At 39.5% G+C, this 21,638-nt stretch overlaps 1 protein-coding gene and 1 long non-coding RNA gene across 2 annotated transcripts in view; one reads left to right on the top strand and one right to left on the bottom strand.

Moving 5' to 3' along the window:
* Positions 1-21,638, top strand: part of LOC133138773 (peroxidasin) — an 82,905-nt gene that overhangs the window by 11,487 nt on the left and 49,780 nt on the right. The window contains exons 2-3 of the mRNA XM_061257805.1: positions 14,939-15,010; positions 16,350-16,421. Coding sequence (XP_061113789.1) covers positions 14,939-15,010; positions 16,350-16,421 — 144 coding nt within the window. The remainder of the gene's footprint in view (positions 1-14,938; positions 15,011-16,349; positions 16,422-21,638) is intronic.
* LOC133121379 (uncharacterized) lies at positions 10,403-11,545 on the bottom strand. Its single transcript, XR_009708001.1, has 3 exons — positions 11,519-11,545; positions 11,362-11,437; positions 10,403-10,936 (listed from the first exon to the last, which is right to left on the bottom strand). It is a non-coding gene; the product is annotated as an uncharacterized LOC133121379 (long non-coding RNA).

The following is a 21,638-nucleotide window of genomic DNA, read 5'->3' as shown; positions in this document are numbered from 1 at the left end:
CAACCACAGCTGGTGTAGCAAAGGCAGAGTTTTGTGATACAATGAGCTGAGTTATCTGGATTGCTGCCCTTTAACCATTTTGTTGTACATTGATTGGAAAAGTGATAGTGGGAAAAGTAGGAGTTTACTCATGCGAGCAGTCTTTATTTATAAGGGCAGTGTTGACTGGTTATCATGGTATGGAAGCCACAACTGAAACAGTCACAAAGAATGTCTGTGGTAGACTCCGACTATTTAATCTAGTATTGCTGGCTGCTGGGATAAATTATGGGGGCTAAACTAATTTTGCCATTTTGGCCACAATGTATCAACCCAGCATGTTTACAAAAATCATTTAATATTGTGTTGACTTCTGGGACTCTTTTGCATTTTGCAGTATTGAACAGTTCATACAGTATGAGCCAATAATTCCTGCTTTCATATGTTATGCATACTTATTTGTTATTTTAATTATTCGAGAGGCAGTGCAGGCCTTTCTAGTTGCAAGTTTATGAAAAGAATTGAAGTTTCTTACAGCGCACAGCTTCTGCATTTTCACAAACACAGAAACTTGTGTCTGTACCAGTTGGTGGGCTGGATTGAATAGACTAATCTAAGGCAAAAGGCCATTTCTCCCATATGTTCTTACTTGCAATTGTTCTGATTTGATTAATTTCAGTGTTTGAAATGGGACTGGGTGATGAAAAGTAAATTAGGAAAAATCAGTCATAATGAATTTCACAATTTTTATAAGGAACATGAATGTCAGTGTTTCCCCTAGAAATGTATTTTGCAATGGCAGCAAGGCCTGTGGGGTGGTGTGACGTCATCATTACCATAGACATTATTTGGCTATAAATATGTGGATATAAATATGTGCCCATTTATACATTTCTTTCAAATGTTGCCATTATCTTAATTAATTATTAGGAACATTAAAGAAGTATATATTTATAAGTATACTTCAAGTACACTTTTTTTTGGAGAAAATGTTAAGTATACTACTTGTTTACTTAGTTCTACTTTTTTTGTACTAAGTAAACCAAACATTTTTAAGTATATTTGGTATACTTTAAAGTTAACTAAATATACTTTTGAATACTTCAAAGTATCTGGGTAGTTCAGTTTAATTATCAGGTGTACTTATTGAACTACTTGCAAGTGCACATAAGAATACTTCAAAGTTTCTGTGTAGTATACTTACAATTTAGTAAATTAGCACCTAAAAATAAGTTATATCGCCCAGGCCGATCTTTTTTATTTTTTCATTTTATTTATTTTTTATTTTTTATTTTTAGGCCTTTTTCAGCTTTATTGGACAGTATAGTATAGAGAGACAGGATGAATGGGAGCGAGAGAGAGGGAAAGACATGCGACAAATGTCAGACGGTCGGATTCGAACCGCCGACGTCGTGGCTCGCAATGAGCATGCGGTCAGTGCTCTACAGGCTGCGCCACCGAGACACCCGCCCAGCCCGAATTTTAAATGTATTTTGGTCTCAAATTTTTTTCTCTTTTGCTGCACATAATGTGGATTGTCACACACCATCACACACCCCTGAGAGGATAGATGAGCTGGATGCAGGGAGATCTAAAGTCCAGATTTCACCAATGTTTTATTCACTTTTCACAGGAGCGTGGAAGGGGGAGAGAGCGTGAGACTTAAAAATAAACAAAAAGGTCTTCGCCCCTCACGGGATCCGGGTAAAAATAATAAATGCAAAAGAGATCGAAACCAAACTGTGGCTTTCGCTCTGTCGCTTTCAGCCCCGTCTCTCTCAAATAACAGCTCTCTCGTCTGTGGTTCCCCGGTCTCAGACACCTACCGCGGAAAAGAGCACATATTTCACAGCCTGGAACTGGAAACGTAGTCCAGGTGTGTGCCCACTTAACCAGTAGGCGTGGTTCTCCGATTGCCCTGCTTCCTTCCCGCAAACTGTGCGCTTGCCAAATTGATATATAATGGAAGTGGATATAGAATATGTCTATGGATATAGAAATGGTGATATTACATTTTTCATTTTAAACGCACATTTTGAGCTGTCCTTTTCCAATGTAAAATATAGGCTACTGCATGCAAATTCTTTCTGTTGCATATAGCAAAGCATTTGGGAAGGAAAATAAGCATTTTAAATCTGTCTGAGTTAGTTTGTTTGGTTTGAAAGGCTGGTGTATAAAAAGCAGGTTCATATAAAGCTTCTGTATCATGAAATGACAGCAGTAATTTTCTTTTTCTTTTTGGGGTTAGAGGAATGGGATTTTTGGCTATAAGCCAATTTGCCAATTATGTGAGCTCAGAAAATGCTATTATGCATAGCAAAAACTTTTCAGTCACATCAAAAGATCATTTTGGTCAGATTGCAAAGAATACATTTTTTTTTTAAATGCTTACTTTAATAGTTGATCAACTCTTGTATAGTGCTGGGGTTCAAGGCATCTAGAAACATAAAAAGAGTACTATGAGTGGCCCTTTCTGTTTGCAGACGTCAGGTCAAATATGTTGATTTAGCCTGGGGTAGTCTGTCTGTGTGAAACTGGTTATCTTACATTTATACTCAACATAAGGCAGATCTGTTTCGGACAGAAATAATTGTTTTATTGCTATTGTCTTTCTTATAGCCCTTGTGATTTGTCTCAGTTTCTTAGGAATTCATTATGTATGCAGAAGCATGCATATCTGCAGGCTGCTGGCAAATTTAACAGATAGGCCTATCTGTATCGACAAATTATACAAGCATGTGTCAACGCTTGTTCGTGCTGAATTGCAGCTGACTCACTTTGTCCCTAATGGCATTCTTATTTTTTGTTTTCAGCAGTAGTGAAAAACCTAGGGAGGATATAAAATAAAGCCAATATTTTTCCAGATGGCGCAACTAATAAACAATAGCATCATAATCAATGAAAAAAAATGTATACTACTTTTTTATTTCACCTTTGTTATCTTTTGCAGAATATAAAACTCAGTTTTTATTATAATTATTAGAATTGTTATTGTTATTATTATTATCATATAAAGACTGATTTTTATGAAATGGTTGCATGCAAGTTTGGATAAAAATAGAGGAAAGATGCACAATAAGCAATTAACTTGGAGTGCCTGGATTAATCTTGTATTGAGACATATCAGGTTCCTGCTTTGAATGACATGTGAAAGATTGCATAAGATTGCATGAGTTTTTGTGACTCCTTTCCACTGTTTGTGGAATTCTAGATGGGTCCGATAACGATGGGTCCGAGGGCTAGCGCGTTAGAGAGGAAAATGCACAAAAAATCTGTTTGTTTTGGCTGAAATTATAAAAAGCTTTTGCATGAGGGAATAAAAGCATGGGACATGAGTTAGTGGACTGAATCAATGGATGCTTCAGAGTCAGTGAGCTGCCCCTGTACTGCTCAAACGCCTTCTCTGATGAAAAGATTTTAGCTCAGGAATTATAAACACAGTCTGGCAGTGTTTAAGGGACACATTCCTTGTTTGTTCCTCTATTCCTGTTTTACTCTGTGATTGTGTTGTCACGATACCAGAGTTTCTAACTTTGATACGATACCTTGAAAAACAGGTATTTTAATAGATAACTTGAAGAAGTGCAAAATAAAATTAATTTTCAACAAACTTTTACTTTGTGTAGCCTAATTTAGTTTTATTACAGAGGTGAGTTGTCAATCACAACAGTCAATTAATTTGCTTTTGGAGTCCCAAGTGTTTTCATTTTCATTTTGAGTTCTCAGGCCTGATACAGTGCTGTTAAAAGCATTTAGACAAATGTTAGTCTAATATTAGACAGATGGAACACAACAGATTTTTAAAAGTATTATTTTATTTATTTCATAAGAAAGTTGATATGGGTGTTTAATAACTTCTCATATCAACCCTGCCAGTGCTTTCTGATATGTCATTTTGTGAAATGTGGCAGGCAGGCGAGTCATGGCCCCCTATTGTCACGGTGACAACCCTCCTGTGTTCTTTAGTCTCAGTTGGAGTTGGCTCATTGCATCATGGGATTGAATTGAAGACAGATGCTCCTTGTCCAGTGACCTCACTGGACCATGTGTTGGGATGTGAGGTAGTCTGTGCAGGTGGGAAGCCAGTTTTCCGTGCCACTCCACATCTGTCCGTGCCCTCTGGCACACACACACAGCCCTATGAAGTATGTGTGACTGAATAAGAGACTTTAGAACATGGCGGCATTCATTCCGAGAAATCAGTGACGGGTATATTGTGCTTAATGGCTTTGCCTCTACTTTTGTGTATTGCTGGTTGTTTTTGAGAAATACAACCTAAAGGAGTACCCTTCTGACATTCTAGACCTGACCTAAATCTTATCCGTTCCTGCAGCACCCCCTAACTCTAAACAAAGATTGTGTTTTGCTATTCCTAAAATGCCAGTTGAAGCAGAAAATAACATCAGAACAGAGTTCCAGTTATTTTTAATCCTTTCCAGCGAAGTTGAATGGCCCCAGAGGAAACTTGGGCAATTCCTTAGCCATCTGTTCTGTGACATTTTTTAAGCCAAGTGGAAGAGTGAGACGTGCATCAGGCCAAAGCAAAGTACTGTGGACCCACGCATGTTCGGGCTTTGGAGGTAACAGTGGCCAGTCCCACAATGCAGATCACTGTCTGGCCTGGGAACTACTAAGAATCCAGTCTGAAGCCGGAATTGAATCCAAACATTACCTTCACTCCCATCAAATTTCTTTGCCTTTTCTCTTTGAATAAAATATACTGAAAAACCAATCTTTGCTTAGGGAATTAACTGTAATAGTGGGCCTGGTGATTTCAGCAGTTATTATTATAGTGTTGGTGGTAGTTTGTTTGCTTGCGTTGGTTGTCCCTTCCATTCAAAATAGCTAATTTTGAATCGCAGTATCTCATCCGTTTCAAAACCAATCTCAATGCCATTTCACAGGTCTACTACAATGGCAACGGGCTCGCCAACTACGTATTGCTACATTGTGCCATTTCTGTGTTATGGATACCCTAAAATTAAAAAATGAGCATAAAACATTATGACTTTTTCTGTGCAAAAATAACTCCATTTAAATCCAACGGATCCCGACACAAGACAACTCGTTATGTCTCTAATTCAGAAGCATGCATACTTTTTCCAATTTCCTGACGAAATGCGAGTGCGGCCAAAATGTAGCAAGGTCGGTGTACCTAAATGGAATACTTACCGCTAAACTAGGTGTGTAAAGTCCAAACTAGTGAGCTGCGAGGTACTTTACAACAAAATTAGTTAGTAATCATGGTGCCACAACATTTATTAACTGGTTATATCCAAACTCTTTTGGACCTGAAGTCATTACTAAGAGGGGTGGATAATCAACAATGAAAACGTTGTCTCCTCGCAACTTCCACTTGCCATCGTAGCTAGCTAGCGAGTTGGCTAGATTGTTACTGAATTATCATATCCATAAATGGTGCAACCCAGTCCTACAGAGGGCCGGCAGAGGGTTGCTACAGTAGTGAAGTATTCTTTGTTTTAATGTATGCCATCTTATCGAGGCCTAGTTTAGCCCACACAAATTAATTGTTTGCTATGGCCACTTGTCATCGTCAAGGAAATTGTCACTTCATTAAGTTAGGCTTTTAAAAGTAGTTGTACCTTGCGTGCTAGATAGGTGACTGACTGATATGGAATATTACTTGTAACATTACACATGAGAACAAATAATCTTGCTAGGAAAAGTAACTTAATATGCAAATACCGTGTTGATGGCAGACAGTTGCCATCTCCTTAAGATTTGTCTGAAGAAATGTGTTTCAGACAGCAGAATTATTGTTGAAATGGAAAACAATGACGCTAACTATACTTTAAATTAATACATCGTTATGCATGCCAGATAGCTGTAAAAACAAAATCTTTAGTTGAGAACTCCCTTCAACCAAGAGACAAGAAAAATACCACTTTTGTCAGTAGAGGGCATCTGTGTATGAGAAATACATTACATTACATTATTGGCATTTGGCAGACGATCTTATCCAGAGCAACGTACATTTGATTAGACTAAGCAGGAGACATTCCTCCCCTGGAGCAATGCAGGGTTTATGGCCTTGCTCAAGGGCCCCACGGCTGTGCGGATCTTATAGTGGCTACACCGGGATTAGAACCACCGACCTTGGGTGTCCCAGTCATTTACGGCATATTATTATTTTGATCAATTCAACTGATACAAAATGAATTGTATATATTACATACAATATCATAACATGTATTCCGACAGCAATAATCAAAGTGATTTGTGGGTGACACTATAATTGAGTCACAGTGCTTAGCCAAGACTTTGTTTAATTGGTCAATTACTTTTGGACAAATGTTAATAATTATGTATTTATTGTGGTATACACTGATGACAATTGTGTTTGAGGTCAAAAGATGTAGATGAGATGACATCTGAATTTCAGCATTTGTTTGCTGCTAAACAATTTATTTGTTAAACAATTTAGAACACAGCACCTTTTGTATCAGACCACCTAATTTTTAGGTGAGCAAAAGTATTTGAACGTGTGACTGACAGGTGTTTCTTGTTGCCCAGATGTGTCCTGTTAGATTGATTCGTTAAAGGATAAATAGAATGTCTACTCTTGGTTTTAGCCTTGGGTTTTGCCTGTGGAGACTGCATTTGTGTGAAAAGATAAACCAACATGAAGACCAAAGAGCTGTCTTTGGGAGAAAAGCAAGCTATGTTGAAGCTTAGACAACAGGGGAAATTGACCAGAGCCATTGCACAAGCATTGGGGATTGCATTGTACAACTTGGAATGTCCTGAAAAAGAAAGAAACCGCTGGCGTACTGAGCAACAGGTATCTAATAGGTTGACCAAGCAGTAGTTGTCAGAAACATTTTGAGTGCTGTGAAGAAAAACTCCAAAACATCAGTCAGTGACATTACAAACCTTCACCTCTGCCTTGTGGAGATTGTATCTCAATTAACTGTTTGAAGAAGACTTGGAGAGTAGCAATATAGAGGCTATACCACGAGAGGCAAACCACTCGTCAGTAGTAAGAATTGGAAGGCGAGATTACAATTTGCAAAGAAGTACAGAGATGAGCCACAAAAGTGTGGAGAAAGAGCTGCTCATGATCCAAAACATACAAGCTCATCTGTGAAGCACGGTGGAGAAAGTGTCATGGCTTGGCTCGCTAATCATTATTGATGATTTTAACTCATGGTAGCAGCAGGATGAATTCAGATGTCTACAAAAGCATTACAGAGACACTTACAGAGAAATGGAAATAAATTGTGCTTTAGAAAAGTGCAAATTAGTATATTGCCTCTTCCTTTAATATGAAAAATTGTCAATACCGTGTTTACCGTGCACTACTCTAAGATTGTTTACGAGTCAGACCTCTCAAATAATTCACAATCTGCCCAGTAGTGGGCACATCTTTGGCATAGGGTGGCCATTATGCAGGGCTGTAGCAGTTGTCAGAGATCTGTGCTGATACCTTCGAGAGCAGGCTGATGTTAGCGTTAGGATATTAGTATAATTTCCTGTCATTTGAGGCTTACAGCAAATGCAAACATTTCACTTACAACAGTTTTCAGTGATTCATTTTATTTATATATTAATTTATATATTTGTATATATTTTCTTTATTTCACCCAATGATTTGCATCTCCCTGTTTTCACACATGTCCATTTGTGTGCTTGAAGCTGTTCAATTCCATCTCTACACAAAACTCAGCAGCTGCGGAGCCCCCTCCTGGGAGCCCGGAGTCTATTTAACTTGTTCGCAGGCAGCAGTAGAAGTTGATTCACACAAAAAAAAAATTGAATCATGAAATCCCAGACAGTGGTGCCCCCATTTCCACAGTGTGCTGAAAGCCAAACCCCCCCTCCCCCGCCCGCACCCTCAGCACAGCCTGAACTAACACGCGTGCAGGCCCCTACACCTCGGTGGAAATGCCCAGAGGTGGCCAGTCAATGTCCCGGCATGCCTCCGCAGCCCCAGGTTTTGAGTTTCATGGCCTTGTCGGAACCACTGACACTTGCGGGAGGCAGCCCCGCCGTCTCCTGGTGAAAACGCCGGCAGCACGGAGCGAAGGAACCACAGAGGGGCCTTCAGTTTCAGTAGCAGCCCTCGTTGCAGAATGTAAGCAAACAAGTCTTGGCTTGGTATCCCCGTGCATTCTCTTGGGCTTTTGGAAAATCTCACTGAAAACGGTGAACTCGGGAGAATAATGTGCTTGGAGAATTTGCCCGTATATGCTTTATTTTCAAGGAGTCGTTTGAGTAGGGAGTATTTAATTGATACCAGTTGCCGATTCGGTCAGAACTGAAATATCGATAAGGTCCTGAACAAATGGTGCGTGGCTATCAATACTTACACCACATCCCTGACAGTGATACGGTCCTGAACAAATGGTATGCAGCAATCAATATTTACACCACATCTCTGACAGTGCAGCTACATAGATATGGATGGAATGTTGCTCTTTATCTGTGGGAGTTAGACGCAATGTAGCTTGGAGGTAGATTACCCATTCCTAAGACACTGTGGCTCCATCCCTTACTGCATATTTGGGTCAAAATTATTAAAGAAAACATGCCCTTGACACAGATTCAGGTATTTTTTTTGTGTTTGAAAAACACAATTATTTTAAGCCCAAATATTTTTTGAAAAGTCATGGTAGGAGCGGGTATTGCATTTACAGTGTTGGAACAATTTTCTGTATTGTGATTACGATGCCATCACATTATGATAGTTTTGTGAATTACTCTGCAATTTCCAATAGTGGTGGAGTGGTGGAGGTGCTGCTGTTGTAGTGCTGGAGATGCTACTGCTGTAGTGGTGGAGATGCTGACTAGCACATTGGATGTGAAATGAAACGATGAATATGAGTTAAAGTGCAGACTGTCATTGTTAATTTAAGGCCATTTACATCCATATTGAGCGATGTAGAAATGACATCCATTTCTATACAAAGTCAGTCCATTTTACCAAAGGTAATTGGACAGTTGGCTTGTCAGCTCTTTAAATGTGCTTTAAATTGCTTTCTTACTGCAGGTATAAGGAACTAGCGATCTAGTCTTTATTCTAAGCTTTTGATTGCCTTTGGAGTCTTATTGGGTTTGTCAACATGTGCCAAGGAAGTCATTATGCATTGGCCCAACAATAAGCTTTCCGATACAAACCAAGGCTTTATTGTATCCATGTAACTGTGAAAAAAATTATGGAAAACCAGATGTAAAACAGCAGTAACTATTTCTAATGGAAATAAACTAAAACTGTGTGATGCTACTTCAGAGAGGTAATGATCATCTCAGCAATTAATCAAATATCCAAGACCAAATTTTCTAGAGATAGTTTTGACACCTATATTTGGTGAAAATGTAATCGGTTATGTTATGACAAAATGTAATCTGCCAATCAATATAATGTAATGGGTGATGATAGAGTTGGTGAAGTGATATACATATATACAGTGATATGTACAGTAGGGATGAGTTAGAATTTTCGAATATTAGAATATTCGCGCAAGTCAAATTATTCGAATAGTATTCCAGGGTCCCATTTTTAATTAATTTATACACCGTGTATTGAACTACAGATATGCTGCAATTGGCAACTGTAGCCTACTGTGTAAGCGCCTATCTCTATCCTATATGAGCCTTGTGTACCTTGTTAATAGCAAGGTCCTCACACTGCCATCTGTTGGCCATTTAAATTCACTACACTAGCCTGCATTATTGTACAAGTACAGTAAACGCAAGACATGGAAAGATTGGCACAACGAGGTAGAAGCTCCATTTGGAACTTCTTTGAAAAAAACTACGGAGAACACCGTGAAATGCAAATTGTGCAGCACTAATTTGTCCTACCACAATTCAACGACAACTATGCACTCGCATTTTAAGGCAAAGCATCCGAGCGAGTTACAGCCACGGGCCGTGAGTACCCAACCATCTATAGCTAACTTTGCTATAAGGCAACGTCGTTGTGATGATGCTCGTGCAGGACAAACAATAGCGCTTATCACAAAGATGATATCAAAAGACATGCTACCTATAAGTTTTGTGGAAGGAACGGGATTCCGCGAATTAATGGCATTCGTAGAACCCGAGTATACAGTCCCATCCCGGAAAACCATTATTGCAAGAATCGAAAAGCTGTATGCTGATACTGCCAACGATCTCCGCAGAACTTTAACCGGCGTAGAGAAGGTTGCCTTAACTACTGATTCATGGACTGCACTCACCACTGAATCATACGTTACGGTTACCTGTCATTACATTCTGAATTGGGAAATGAAAAGTGTGGTGCTACTGTAGCACTTGTTTACTATAGATCTATAGATGTCATAAATAATCAATTGTAAACTAGCAACATGTGGACTAGTGACACCAGAAGATTTGCAGATTCGGCTAGGGAGGAGCGATTACTATATACCAATATTAAGGAAGACTCAGGAGACATGAGTATGCTTTGAAAAAGGTACCATGTATTGAAATATAGAAGAAAGAAATAAACAAATTAAACAACAAAAAAGTAGCCATACAAAAAAATAGATTTCATCCAAAATTATAATAAATCAAATTATGCAAAATACCGGTTCTGACTACTATCTTCCCACTAATTCATTAAACCAAAAAAAATCCAACCAAATGCAAAAACACAACCAAAAAATACCCCAACTCAATATCACTACTATCATTAGTAGTTCTCCTCTTCACACAATGGTGCTTTCACTCTGGCCCGTGTTCAAACGGGGGTAAAAAGTCAATTAGTCCAATAGTCAGTCAATGAAAGTGAGTTAATGTGCTGATACAGGGAAATACCAGAGTGTGTGTGTGTGGAGGAAAAAGAGGTGAATGGGGCTTGGCTGCAGCGTGGCCTACCGCCTTGGCAGGAGAAAGGCTGGTTGCTGGTTTCTTCTTGGTCAAGATTAGGTTCCGATTAGCTCGCCATCCTGCATTCCTTATACTCGAGTCTCTTCGTGGTCAAAAACCTGGCCTGTATTAAGCAAAGGCCTTCATTTAACTGTCTAATAAATACATATACATACAATGAACACATGTACAGATATATATATATATATACAGCATCTATTTCACCACATTCACATTGCATCCAACTTGTAACCATCTGAATAGCAAATATGCTACAGGTATGTAACCTGGTTAAACTCCTATACATGAATGAACCCGGAGCTGCACTAACGCAGCACCGCATTTAGCCTGTTAGCTGGTGGCTAACCAGCTAATAAACACATAAAACCAAACAAACTACCATCGCTACACAACAGCGGTAGGTTTGTTTCAAGTCATAAGATAAAAGACTGCTGGTGATACGAGGTAAGTGTCTGCAGTTTAAACTTGCGAACATGAGTCACTGTCAGTTCGTATTAGCATGTGACTAACAATATCACAACCACTCACCTATTCCCTCTGACAAAAGCACTCATGCAACCAGAGTTCCTCTCACGATTTCACACAGGATAGTAGGACTTGTAATCTACAAGTCAATAAACCAGTTAATAAGCAGTTAATCAGTTAAATGCTGGAACATGCCGGCAACAAACATTTCCCTACTGACCTGCAGCCGCTCTGCTCAAGCCTCCCCATTCACCTGATTAACTGCGCACCCACTTCCCATTTATAGTACTGCGGCTACTCCGTTGCGGCTCTAATTGGCCACCGAACCCATGTGACCTTGCCTCACCAGATTAGCCAGAAATATTTAAGGTGGTACATCCGGGTTACACTACAAATGCGAGCAATGCCAGAAACGCATACAGCCGAAAACCTAGCTAACGTGCCCAGAAACGCTACCGAATCGTGGGGGTTAAATGGCAAAGTCACCGCGTGTGTACATGATAATGCTAGCAACATCGTCCGGGCACACAGAGAGTTTCTAGATTGGGAATCAAGCCCCTGTTTTGCCCATACACTGCAGCTTGCAGTGAACGATGGGTTCAGACTGACTGCTATAAACAACGTGGTTTTTTCTGCTGGCCGACTCGTATCCCACTTTCATCACAGCACCACGTCAACGCAGGCACTTAAACAAAAGCAGCAACTCCAAAGCCTACCGGAGCACCGTCTTGTGCAGTACTGTCGCACAAGGTGGAATTCGATTCACGATATGTTTGAGCGCCTGCTTGAACAGCGATGGGCCATTGTGGCAGTCCTCTCGGATAGAGCTTTCACTAAGCTGTCTGACGCCCGAACCCTTGATTTAACTGACGATAACTGGTGTCTTATAGAGGAGTTGCTACCAGTGCTGCACTCATTGAAATGTGCTACCACTGCTCTGTGTGGGGAATCCGGGGTGTCTAGTTAAATTACATATCTCGCCACAGCAACTCTGCTGTCCAAACATCTGTGTACATCTCCAGGCGAATCCACAAAAGTCACCCAGTTCAAAAACGCCGTGTCTGTGTCACTGAAACAGCGCATAGCACCCGATGAGGTGGATAGCGCACGTAAAGTTGCGACCCAAGGCATAAACACTTGCGATTTGCCGACGAAGCGGTCAAGAATGCTGTCAAAGCCAGGGTTCATGAGCTTATTTCAATAAGCACGGAGGTGGTAGAGAACAGTGATGACCCTCAACCGGGTACATCAGAGATGGCCAAAAAACCCCGTCTTGACTCTGCCATTGCAGCTCTATTTGGCGAAGAGTACCATACAGAGACAGCTGCAACACTTGACACAGAATTAAAACTTTACTGCGAGGACGCGTGTATCCCTCCGCACCTAGATCCACTAGATTGGTGGAAGATTCACGAAACGAAGTATGCAAGACTGGCGAAACTGGCGATGGCATACTTATGTGCGCCTGCTACTTCTGTGCTGTCGGAGAGAGTTTTCTCTGCAGCAGGACTGATAGTGAATCGGCTGTGCTCTCGCCTTCATCAAGATCACGTCGACATGCTGGTCTTTTTAAATAAGAACTTATAGAGACTTGCATTATAATGTTCATTGATTGACTCGTCTCATCCAATTTGATGCTTTTGTTATTGTCGATTGTATGGTAGCCTAATTGTTAAAAATATATAGACTACCTGAATAGCCTTTTATTTAACTTTGTTATTACCATTTTGATTGGAATAATAGGCTCTAGCCTAGTTCTATTTAAAAAGCCATCGCGGAATCAAACGCCTATTCTAATGAGGCTGGTGTTATTGTCGGTAGGTTAATTGTTTAAAAAATGATATCCTACAAAAAATAGCCTCTTATTTAACCATTGCCTTATGTAACCATTACTTTTGAATGATACACAGTTCTATTAAAAAGCCATTGTTGAACCAGGACTGCAAGGGTGCTTGTTTTTTATTTATATGTTTATGCCTAATTATTTATTTTTGCGTGTGTGCAGGGGATTTTGAATATTCGAATATTCTCCCTCAATAGCCATAAACTATTCGAAAATGATTTAGTCCTGTAATGCACATCCCTAATGTACAGTGTATCTATGATCCACAGAAATTTAGATGGGGCTAGTCAAAGTTTCTTTGCCCACCATAGTCTACTTTCAGTTCCAGGGATTTCTTCTAAAGCCAAATCAGCATGCCAAATCTCATTAAAATCCAACACGATGTGGCACAGATGTGTGCTGAGTTGACATGAGATTACCCTGCTGTTGTAGTGGTGGAGGTGGTGTTGCTTGCTGGTGCTATGGTAGTGGTTCTGAAGTTGATCTTCTAGTGATGGTGGTGCTGTGGTAGTGGTGGCCTTGCTGTTGTAGTGGTAATAATGATGTTGTAGTGGTGGTGTTTGGGGTGTCTGGAAACACTCCTGCGTTCATGTACTCAATAGGTAGAATTGTATTGAGCCCTTAATCAAGTTTTTCAGGCAAGGGACAAGCTGTTGCTCAATATTGCCTCACTCGCTTAGTGTGCCGAGTCATTTGAAACTGTGTTTACAATTTCAAGACAGTCATTCTGTGAGACGGAAGAAAATGGTGAACAGCTGCTTCCCGAAAATCAAGGGGAACGCAAGGCAGGAACCCTCACAGCTGTTCCTGCTGCCTCCAGAAGAAGGGAAATGACATCACAAAGTATTCTGTAATATAATAACACTCACATGCTGTACTCTTCAGCAGCTTGCTTCCCTGGGTACCCACAAACATGGAATGAGCAACAAATGTGGCCTGTCTGTAAATTAGCCAAATTCATTCATGCGTATTTCACATTTTCAGTGGAAAAGAGTGTGTATTTTCATGGATGGGATTTACAGATGGTGCTTCCTCTGGTCAAAGCAACGGAAACATGTTGGATTTAACAGTGTAACATTCAGGAATTTAAGACTTTATTGAATAAAATGTGAATCAGAGCAAGGGGATGGGCTACCCAGGTTTTCTGGTTTTGATCATTTCAGAAACTTGTTGTAATATTTTTCAGAAACTTGCTACACTTAACCACACTTAGGCCTGCTTTCAACCATCCATTTCTTTGTAGAATGGTAAAATGCGCTAGCCTGTTGCTTACACATTTCATGTTTACATGGAACAGACCGCTAACTTGTATTTAAGCGTTAGTCAGCATTTGTGATGGGACATTTGATGATGAGGGCTCATTGAAGTGGAGGCTGTGGTTAGCGCTTGTATCTCGTGCCCTCAAAGATAGTGCCATCATTGTTGCCATTACTGTAGTTGGGCTGAACCTGACTATGACTCAGGCACTGGGAATCTTTGAAGACTGGAACTTTTTTGTTGTGGTGGTTGGTCAGGTCCCGAGTTAGTCTGCCTTCAAGAACACAACAGAGCGCCCCTTTGTCATACCTGTGATTAGACTTTGCCTGCAGCTGTACAGGACGACCGTTGTCGGGAATCCAGCAGTGACAAGACTTGTGTGTATGGGGTGACGCATGGTTGCGGTGGCACTGTTAATTTCGCCAACGTTTATCTCCATAATGGCTTCTACATTCTAAGCAGTTCTCCTGTTGCTGATTATTTGCCGATCCTGTTGAGATTTATTCCTTTTTTTTTTTTCTTTTCTTTTTTTTTTTACAGAGATCTGCGGTTCAACAAAATAAAGGATCTCCCACCTGGCTCCTTCAGAAGACTAAAAAATCTGAACACGCTGTAAGTATCATTATCATTAAACTTTTTTGTTTTCACTTCATGAACTAGAGCAGTGGTTCTCAAACTCGGTCCTGGGGGCCCCTGGTGTATGCTGGTTTTTGTTCCAACCACAATTGGAATCCCAAAACTTTAACAAGCTGTTAATTTTTCTTATTTGCTTTTCATGTTCAGAAGGATTATTTGCCCTCTCAAGCCAGATTTTCTCAGACATGGCTATGCATGCCAGGAAGAATAAAACTTGTGTTTTTATTGTGCTATATTCCAAACAATTATATAAAAAGTGGCCAATCAACGGGCTCCTAATTGGGTTGCTGAACGCATGCGTTTAATTTATTTTACAAATGAATCAACACAATGCAGGTTTGGCTCGTTATCTTTTGCTTTGTTTTTTTTTTTTGCTTTATTTTATTTATGTTCCATGTAAGTTGCCTTTTTATGTAATAGCTTGCAATATAGCACAATAAACACAATATGAACATGGGAATTGAAACATCAATGGCACATAATTACATACTCAGGGGTCCCCCAGGGCCCAGTTTTGGAACGACTGAACTAGAGCAAAGTCTCATTTCAGTTTACGAATCGGAGCAAAGTTCCACTAGAACCTTGGGATGTGGGGTTTGATTTCTGCCTAGGGCATATTTCTTTCCGCAGAATGCCATTTGCACTCCTGTTGATGGAGCCAAGGATTTATAGTGCATTCTGTCATTGTTTCACACATATAGGTCACTTCCTAATCTGAGTGGGATTTCTTTTGTTTTACTTTTAACACGGTACCGGTACCATCTATCATACATATGTATGTAAGTACGCTTTCAGACAGAAAGGTTAAAATCATAGTCCACACTTTTATGTCAAGATCTCATTTTAGGTTCCTTGTATTTTATTTAGGACCCAGTCATTATTAATTCATGTTGATTTTCAGCAAATATGGTATTTGAGTCTAATCATGGATACTTTCGTCAAACAGTCCTTGGAACATTTTGGCAAAGCAGAAAAACAAAACAAGAACAAACGTTCCGTTTTTTATGTTTTCCAGATTATCTGCTTGTTTTCCTAGCCATTTGCACCACAGAGCAAATTGTGTCAGAGAATTAAATCAAGAGTTCCTCTGTGCTAAGTTCAGCAGTACTCTAGACAGCTGCACAACAGTATATTTTTATACAGATTTTTGTATTGCCTTTCATACCGCATTGTACCCTGTGACAATGGGATTTTTTTTTTTTTTTCTGCTGTAGAATAATTTCACCAAGTAAATATGTGCTGTGGTTTATATCTTTGTTTCTGTAGTGTTTCATTCCACATTTCAACACACCTAATAACCGTCTTTTATTTCAAGGCTACTGAACAATAATCAAATAAGAAGAATCCCAAGAAGTGCCTTTGAAGATCTAGAAAACCTCAAATATCTGTGAGTGTACAAAAAACAAGCATCATTTATTTATCTCCTTGATGAAAGTTGTCACTCATGTCTGCTGTTGAAACCTGTGAGGAGATGGGTATTTGTAATTCCACAAACATTGGGGCATTATTTAAACAAGATGCAACCTCGCTCCTCTTTGCTGGTAGTTCATCTTTTTCATCACTTTCATGAAAAGCAGTTTTTGGGAAACCGTGTGATGCAACCGTTGCAACCGTTGCAAAACAACTTTTCATCTCCTTGTAAATCTCTCACACACCCCTGTATTACTGCGAGGACCTCAGTGAAAGGCAAAATTTCAGAGGTGGATAAAATGGAAACTAATCTGGTGGCTTCAAATACAAGTAAACACTGCCATTTGTACCACTTCTAATTTTAGATCAACCAGGCTGGCACCTCATTATTTTGTGCCCTCTTGTAAATCTAAGGCGAGGCAGCTCTTTCCATAATTAACTTTCCTCAGTACTGTAAATTTGCTTGACTGTATCCCAGCAACATTTGTATAAAAAGAACATTGTTCACGAATACACTCTCATTGAGCACATTGTCAAACCAGATTGGATGTCAGAGTTAATTTAGGTTAATACAGTATATTCTTAGTGCAATGACTTACCTCTCTATTTCAAGAGCAAAGTGACATTCTTTCATTTATTGATATTTAAGTTGGCACAGTAGATATTATTGGATTATACTAGCTATACTGGGTTATTCATTATTGTCATATTGAAGGAAAACAAAAATGTATTTCTCAGAAAGACCACTTACTGTTACTAGCTAGGCCTGGTTTACCTTTGGCATGTCAATGCAGGACAAAAAGTATGACATGATGGATGAAGCTGTTTTTAGTTCATGGTGGACCCTCAGATAGCTTTGCCTGAACTAAGCTTCTTGACAAGGAATTCTGACAGACGGGCACACTGGTAAAACAATGTACAGGGCAGACTCACTCCCACTGTTGGAATGTAATCAACATTCAGGAAAATCAGGATGGTTTGCGCTTGTGTATGAAAAATGAACATTCCTTCACTGCAAAACTGTTTAGCCTAAATCTCAGCTACTTTTTTTTTTTTTGATGGGGAGTGTAGGAATGTGGTGGTGCTTTTGAGGTAAATCAGGCACTCTTAATCTCTGAATTCTTCCACATAAAAACACATCTGCTTGCTCCAGGGGTAATGGAAATAGCTGTAACAGCTTTTCCCTTTGCTCATATTGCCTTGTTCTTTTGTCCCTTTCTGAGTCCTCAATGGTGGTTAGAGCTATGTCTGTGTTTACAGTTACGTGCGATTGGTGTGTCTGAAAGGGCTGCTTTCTTCCTCCACCCTCTCGCCTTCCTCTTTCAGGTCTGCAGAACAAGACTGCTGATTCACATTAGCCCACCACCTTCTAATTTCACTGCAGGAGTCCAAGGAACTGTATTCATACATTCATAAAACTTCACTCTGCTGATTTTGCTTATTGTGGTGCACACTTTATAACCTGTGCTTTAAAGATGCACTCGCTGGATATTTGCCCTTCTCAAGATACTTTTACCAATTGCGCTACATGGTAAATGTGTATGGAAGCTATTCATTGCTTCATTTCCAATTATCAAACGACCACGTCTGATAATGAAAACTCAACAGATGAATTAACAAGCAACACCATCGCATGCAACCACTTGAATGAACAAAATCCCCTATGCGATTTGATTAAACCGGTGTTTATTTGATTTAAAAACAGAGCCGACTTATCATTCATCACCACCAATTTTTCCATTTATCGTTTCATTTATCATTCACCACATTGGCATGCAAATGTCAATCAAAGGCCACACCCGCCCAAGTATATCAACGTTTTCAGTTTTCGACTTCGAGGCCAATCGATACCACAATCCAACCACAGGCCCCTATTGTTGTCACAAGCTCCAGATAGAGATGGGCAAATGAGTGAAATCCTTTTTCGAAAATTTGCAGTCATTCAATGTCAATGACTTTGTTCCTTTACCTCAAATTGCATTAATCTTTCCTAGTAGCCTCAGTCATCAGTGCTATTCAAATAACTTATAACTAGGCTAGTAATATAGCTATCTAGTAGGTCTGGAAGAAGTTGCATGTGATATAATGTAGACTCACTGTGTTCTGAACAGAACATGGGGAAGCGGCCGTTTCCACCAGAAGTTAACGCCTGTTCAATGTTGGTGCTTCTCCTGAGGAATGTGGTTTATGATTATGGTTGCTTATTGGCTATCCCAATCACTTGAATGTATGTGAATTGGACCAGTAATTATAGGAAAAACAACTAATAATTACACAACGTCCCTGTGTTCGGAAGACCGTGTTGGCTCGCGATGTTCCGAATACCTATTCACGATGTTCCAAACAGCGCCTGAAGCACAACTACCACCAACACTACGGCTGAGCCGTATAAGCCTGCCCTGTTTGTAGTCTCTCGTTAGCAACCGCTTCCCCACCGCACTGTGAAAGGGAACACCATGTCACTGTATGCTGAAATTGATCGCGTATGTGACTCGTACCAAGACTTGTATGAAAACTGAAGGATTTACACTTTACACACACAAAAACCCAAAGCTGATCTGGAAGTAATTTCTTATTTGTCATGAATGCTGCAGTATTTGGAACATGGTGAGTTTTCATTAGCTAGCTAGCTAGCTAGTGATAAACTGCGGACACCATATTTATGATTAGTTGTACTAAATTAAATAGTACTAGCAAGCTATGTTAGGGAAGATATTTTTGAAAGCCAATTTAAAATCAGTGTGGTTCACTTTGGCAAATACTTTGCAAAATTGCTTCAGAAAAACCACCTGCGAGGCTGCGACAAAGAACCTGTAGGATCTGGGATCTGCATTCATGAGTGTGGCTTTTCAATGACATTTGTATGCGTTGCGGTAAACGATAAATGGCAAACTTGGTGGTGATGAATACAAGTTGGATCTTTTTTCAATCACATTCCAAAACATTGCTTTAATCAAATCGGATACGATCTTTTGTCATTTCATTTGTTGCGTTTGCATGCGATGGTTTGTTAATTCATATGCTTTCATATGCTTTCATAATATACAATGTGACCTTTTGTTCATTCATGTGTTGAATTTTCATTATTAGACTTTTTTGCACAGATGGGTATTAGTCTAATGAGTGTTAGTCTAGTAACATTTAAAATAGTTAAGGCTTATTTATTTTGTATTAAAAATTCTGAATTCTTTGGGGTTATTTTCCATTTTAAAGAACGGGTGAAAATTGGATTATAATAATGCAAATTTCTGGGATAAATATTTTATTTAAATTTTAAACATTGTCCTTTCTTTTAACCGTAGGCCTCGTTAATGGAATTGTACATTTAATGACGTTTGTAGTCACAGCCTATACAAGAAATAGGCCTAACATTGCCATAATGACGAAGTCATTATAATACCCATAAAGAGCATTCATAGCGTGCCCTACTGGAGTGTAATACTTCAGAAACATGCCTCCATATTATCACTGGGAAATATTATCACTGGGAAAGGTGCTTCAACCCTTATTTAATTATATTGACAAAATGGATGACGTAAGTGCTACATGAATAGAGCTATTCAGATAGATTACCTGTTGTTTTTACTGTTTATTCGATAAAATGCTTATTACTTGTTGTTTTATATATTATGTTGCTATGCACTCACTGAGCACTTTGTTAGGTATTTATTAGGCTTATTTTTTTGTCTTCTGCTGCTTCTCTGCTTAGAGGTTTGATGTGTTGTATGTTAAGAGATCCTCTTCTGCATACCGCTGTTAATGTAATGTGTGGTTATTTGCATTACTGTCACCTTCCTGCCAACTTTGACCAGTCTGGCCCTTCTCCTCTGACCTCTCTCATTAACAATACCCTCAAAACTGCTGCTCACTGCAATTTTTCAGTTTTTCTCTGTAAACACTAGTGACTTTGTGTGTGAAAATCCCAGGAGATCTGCAGTTTCTGAGATACTCAAACCATCCTATCTGGCACCAGCAATTATCCCACCTATCAAAGTCACTTGGATTTCTTCCCCATTTTCTGTGAACAACAGCTGAACCACTTGACCATGTCTGCATGCTTCTATGCTTTTAGTTTCTGCCACATGATTGGCTGATGAAATATTTGCATTAACAAGCTGGTGTACAGGTCTGCCTAATAAAGTGCTCACTGAGTGACTCATTATTACATTACATTGTTACATTGGCATCTGGCAGATGCTCTTATCCAGAGCGACGTACAGTTGATTAGACTAAGCAGGAGACAATCCTCCCCTGGAGCAATGCAGGGTTAAGGGCCTTGCTCAAGGGCCCAACGGCTGTGTGGATCTTATTGTGGCTACACCGGGATTAGAACCACTGACCTTTCATGTCCCAGTCATTTACTTTAACAACTACGCTACAGGCCGCCCTGACTCAGAACATTGATTGAAATGGAGCATGATCAATTTGCAATACTAAAATCAAACATGTGTCAGTTTGTTTCACTAGGCCTGCACACAGGGTAACACCCGTCAAACTTCTGAACAATAACGAGGATGAGAATCCTGATCCCAGTGCATTTCAGAATGTGTATTTTTGCACTTGGTCTACATTGTCTTCAAACATTTGGCATTGGCTATTGTTAAAATGCATAAGTATAAATATATATAAGCATACATATAGCTGGATAACTGCACTGAGTAAAACCCAGAACAGCTTGTCTATTTTTTTTTACTTCAGTCTATGTTCCATATTCAGGAGGGTTTCCGGGTTTTAGCCTACTCTGGGTTTTAGCCGTGTTTTACTACAGTTTGCCAGCAAACTCAGTAATTCTGCTTCTTACAAGCTCCTGCTCACCTATTCTGAAATTTCAGTGACCACGGACATGAATAACCCGAATGAGGTGTGAAAATACCCTCGCCAACTGACGACCCCTCCCATGTAAGGCTAAAAATGATTTATTATCTCTGTTCTGGACATGTTTATGAGAATTTTTTTGTTTTCAGTTAATTAGGGAAATATACTTACACAGAAAGCGAATGCCTTATTAATCATCATAATACAAACATGCCAAAACAATTTGTTAGCCTATAAATATGTGCCTTTATTTTAAATGTACCCATTATACATTTTTGTCTAATGTGTTCATTATAAGGAAAATGAAAGATGTCTTTCTAAATGGACATCATTAATGTTCCTAATGACGTAGCCTAACTATGGAAAATACTTATTCTTT

The sequence above is a fragment of the Conger conger genome, chromosome 1, assembly GCF_963514075.1.
Source record: "Conger conger chromosome 1, fConCon1.1, whole genome shotgun sequence".
NCBI classification, from domain to species: Eukaryota; Metazoa; Chordata; class Actinopteri; order Anguilliformes; family Congridae; genus Conger; species Conger conger.
Note: the sequence above shows the minus strand (reverse complement) of the source record. Positions and strands in the feature narration are given on the sequence as shown.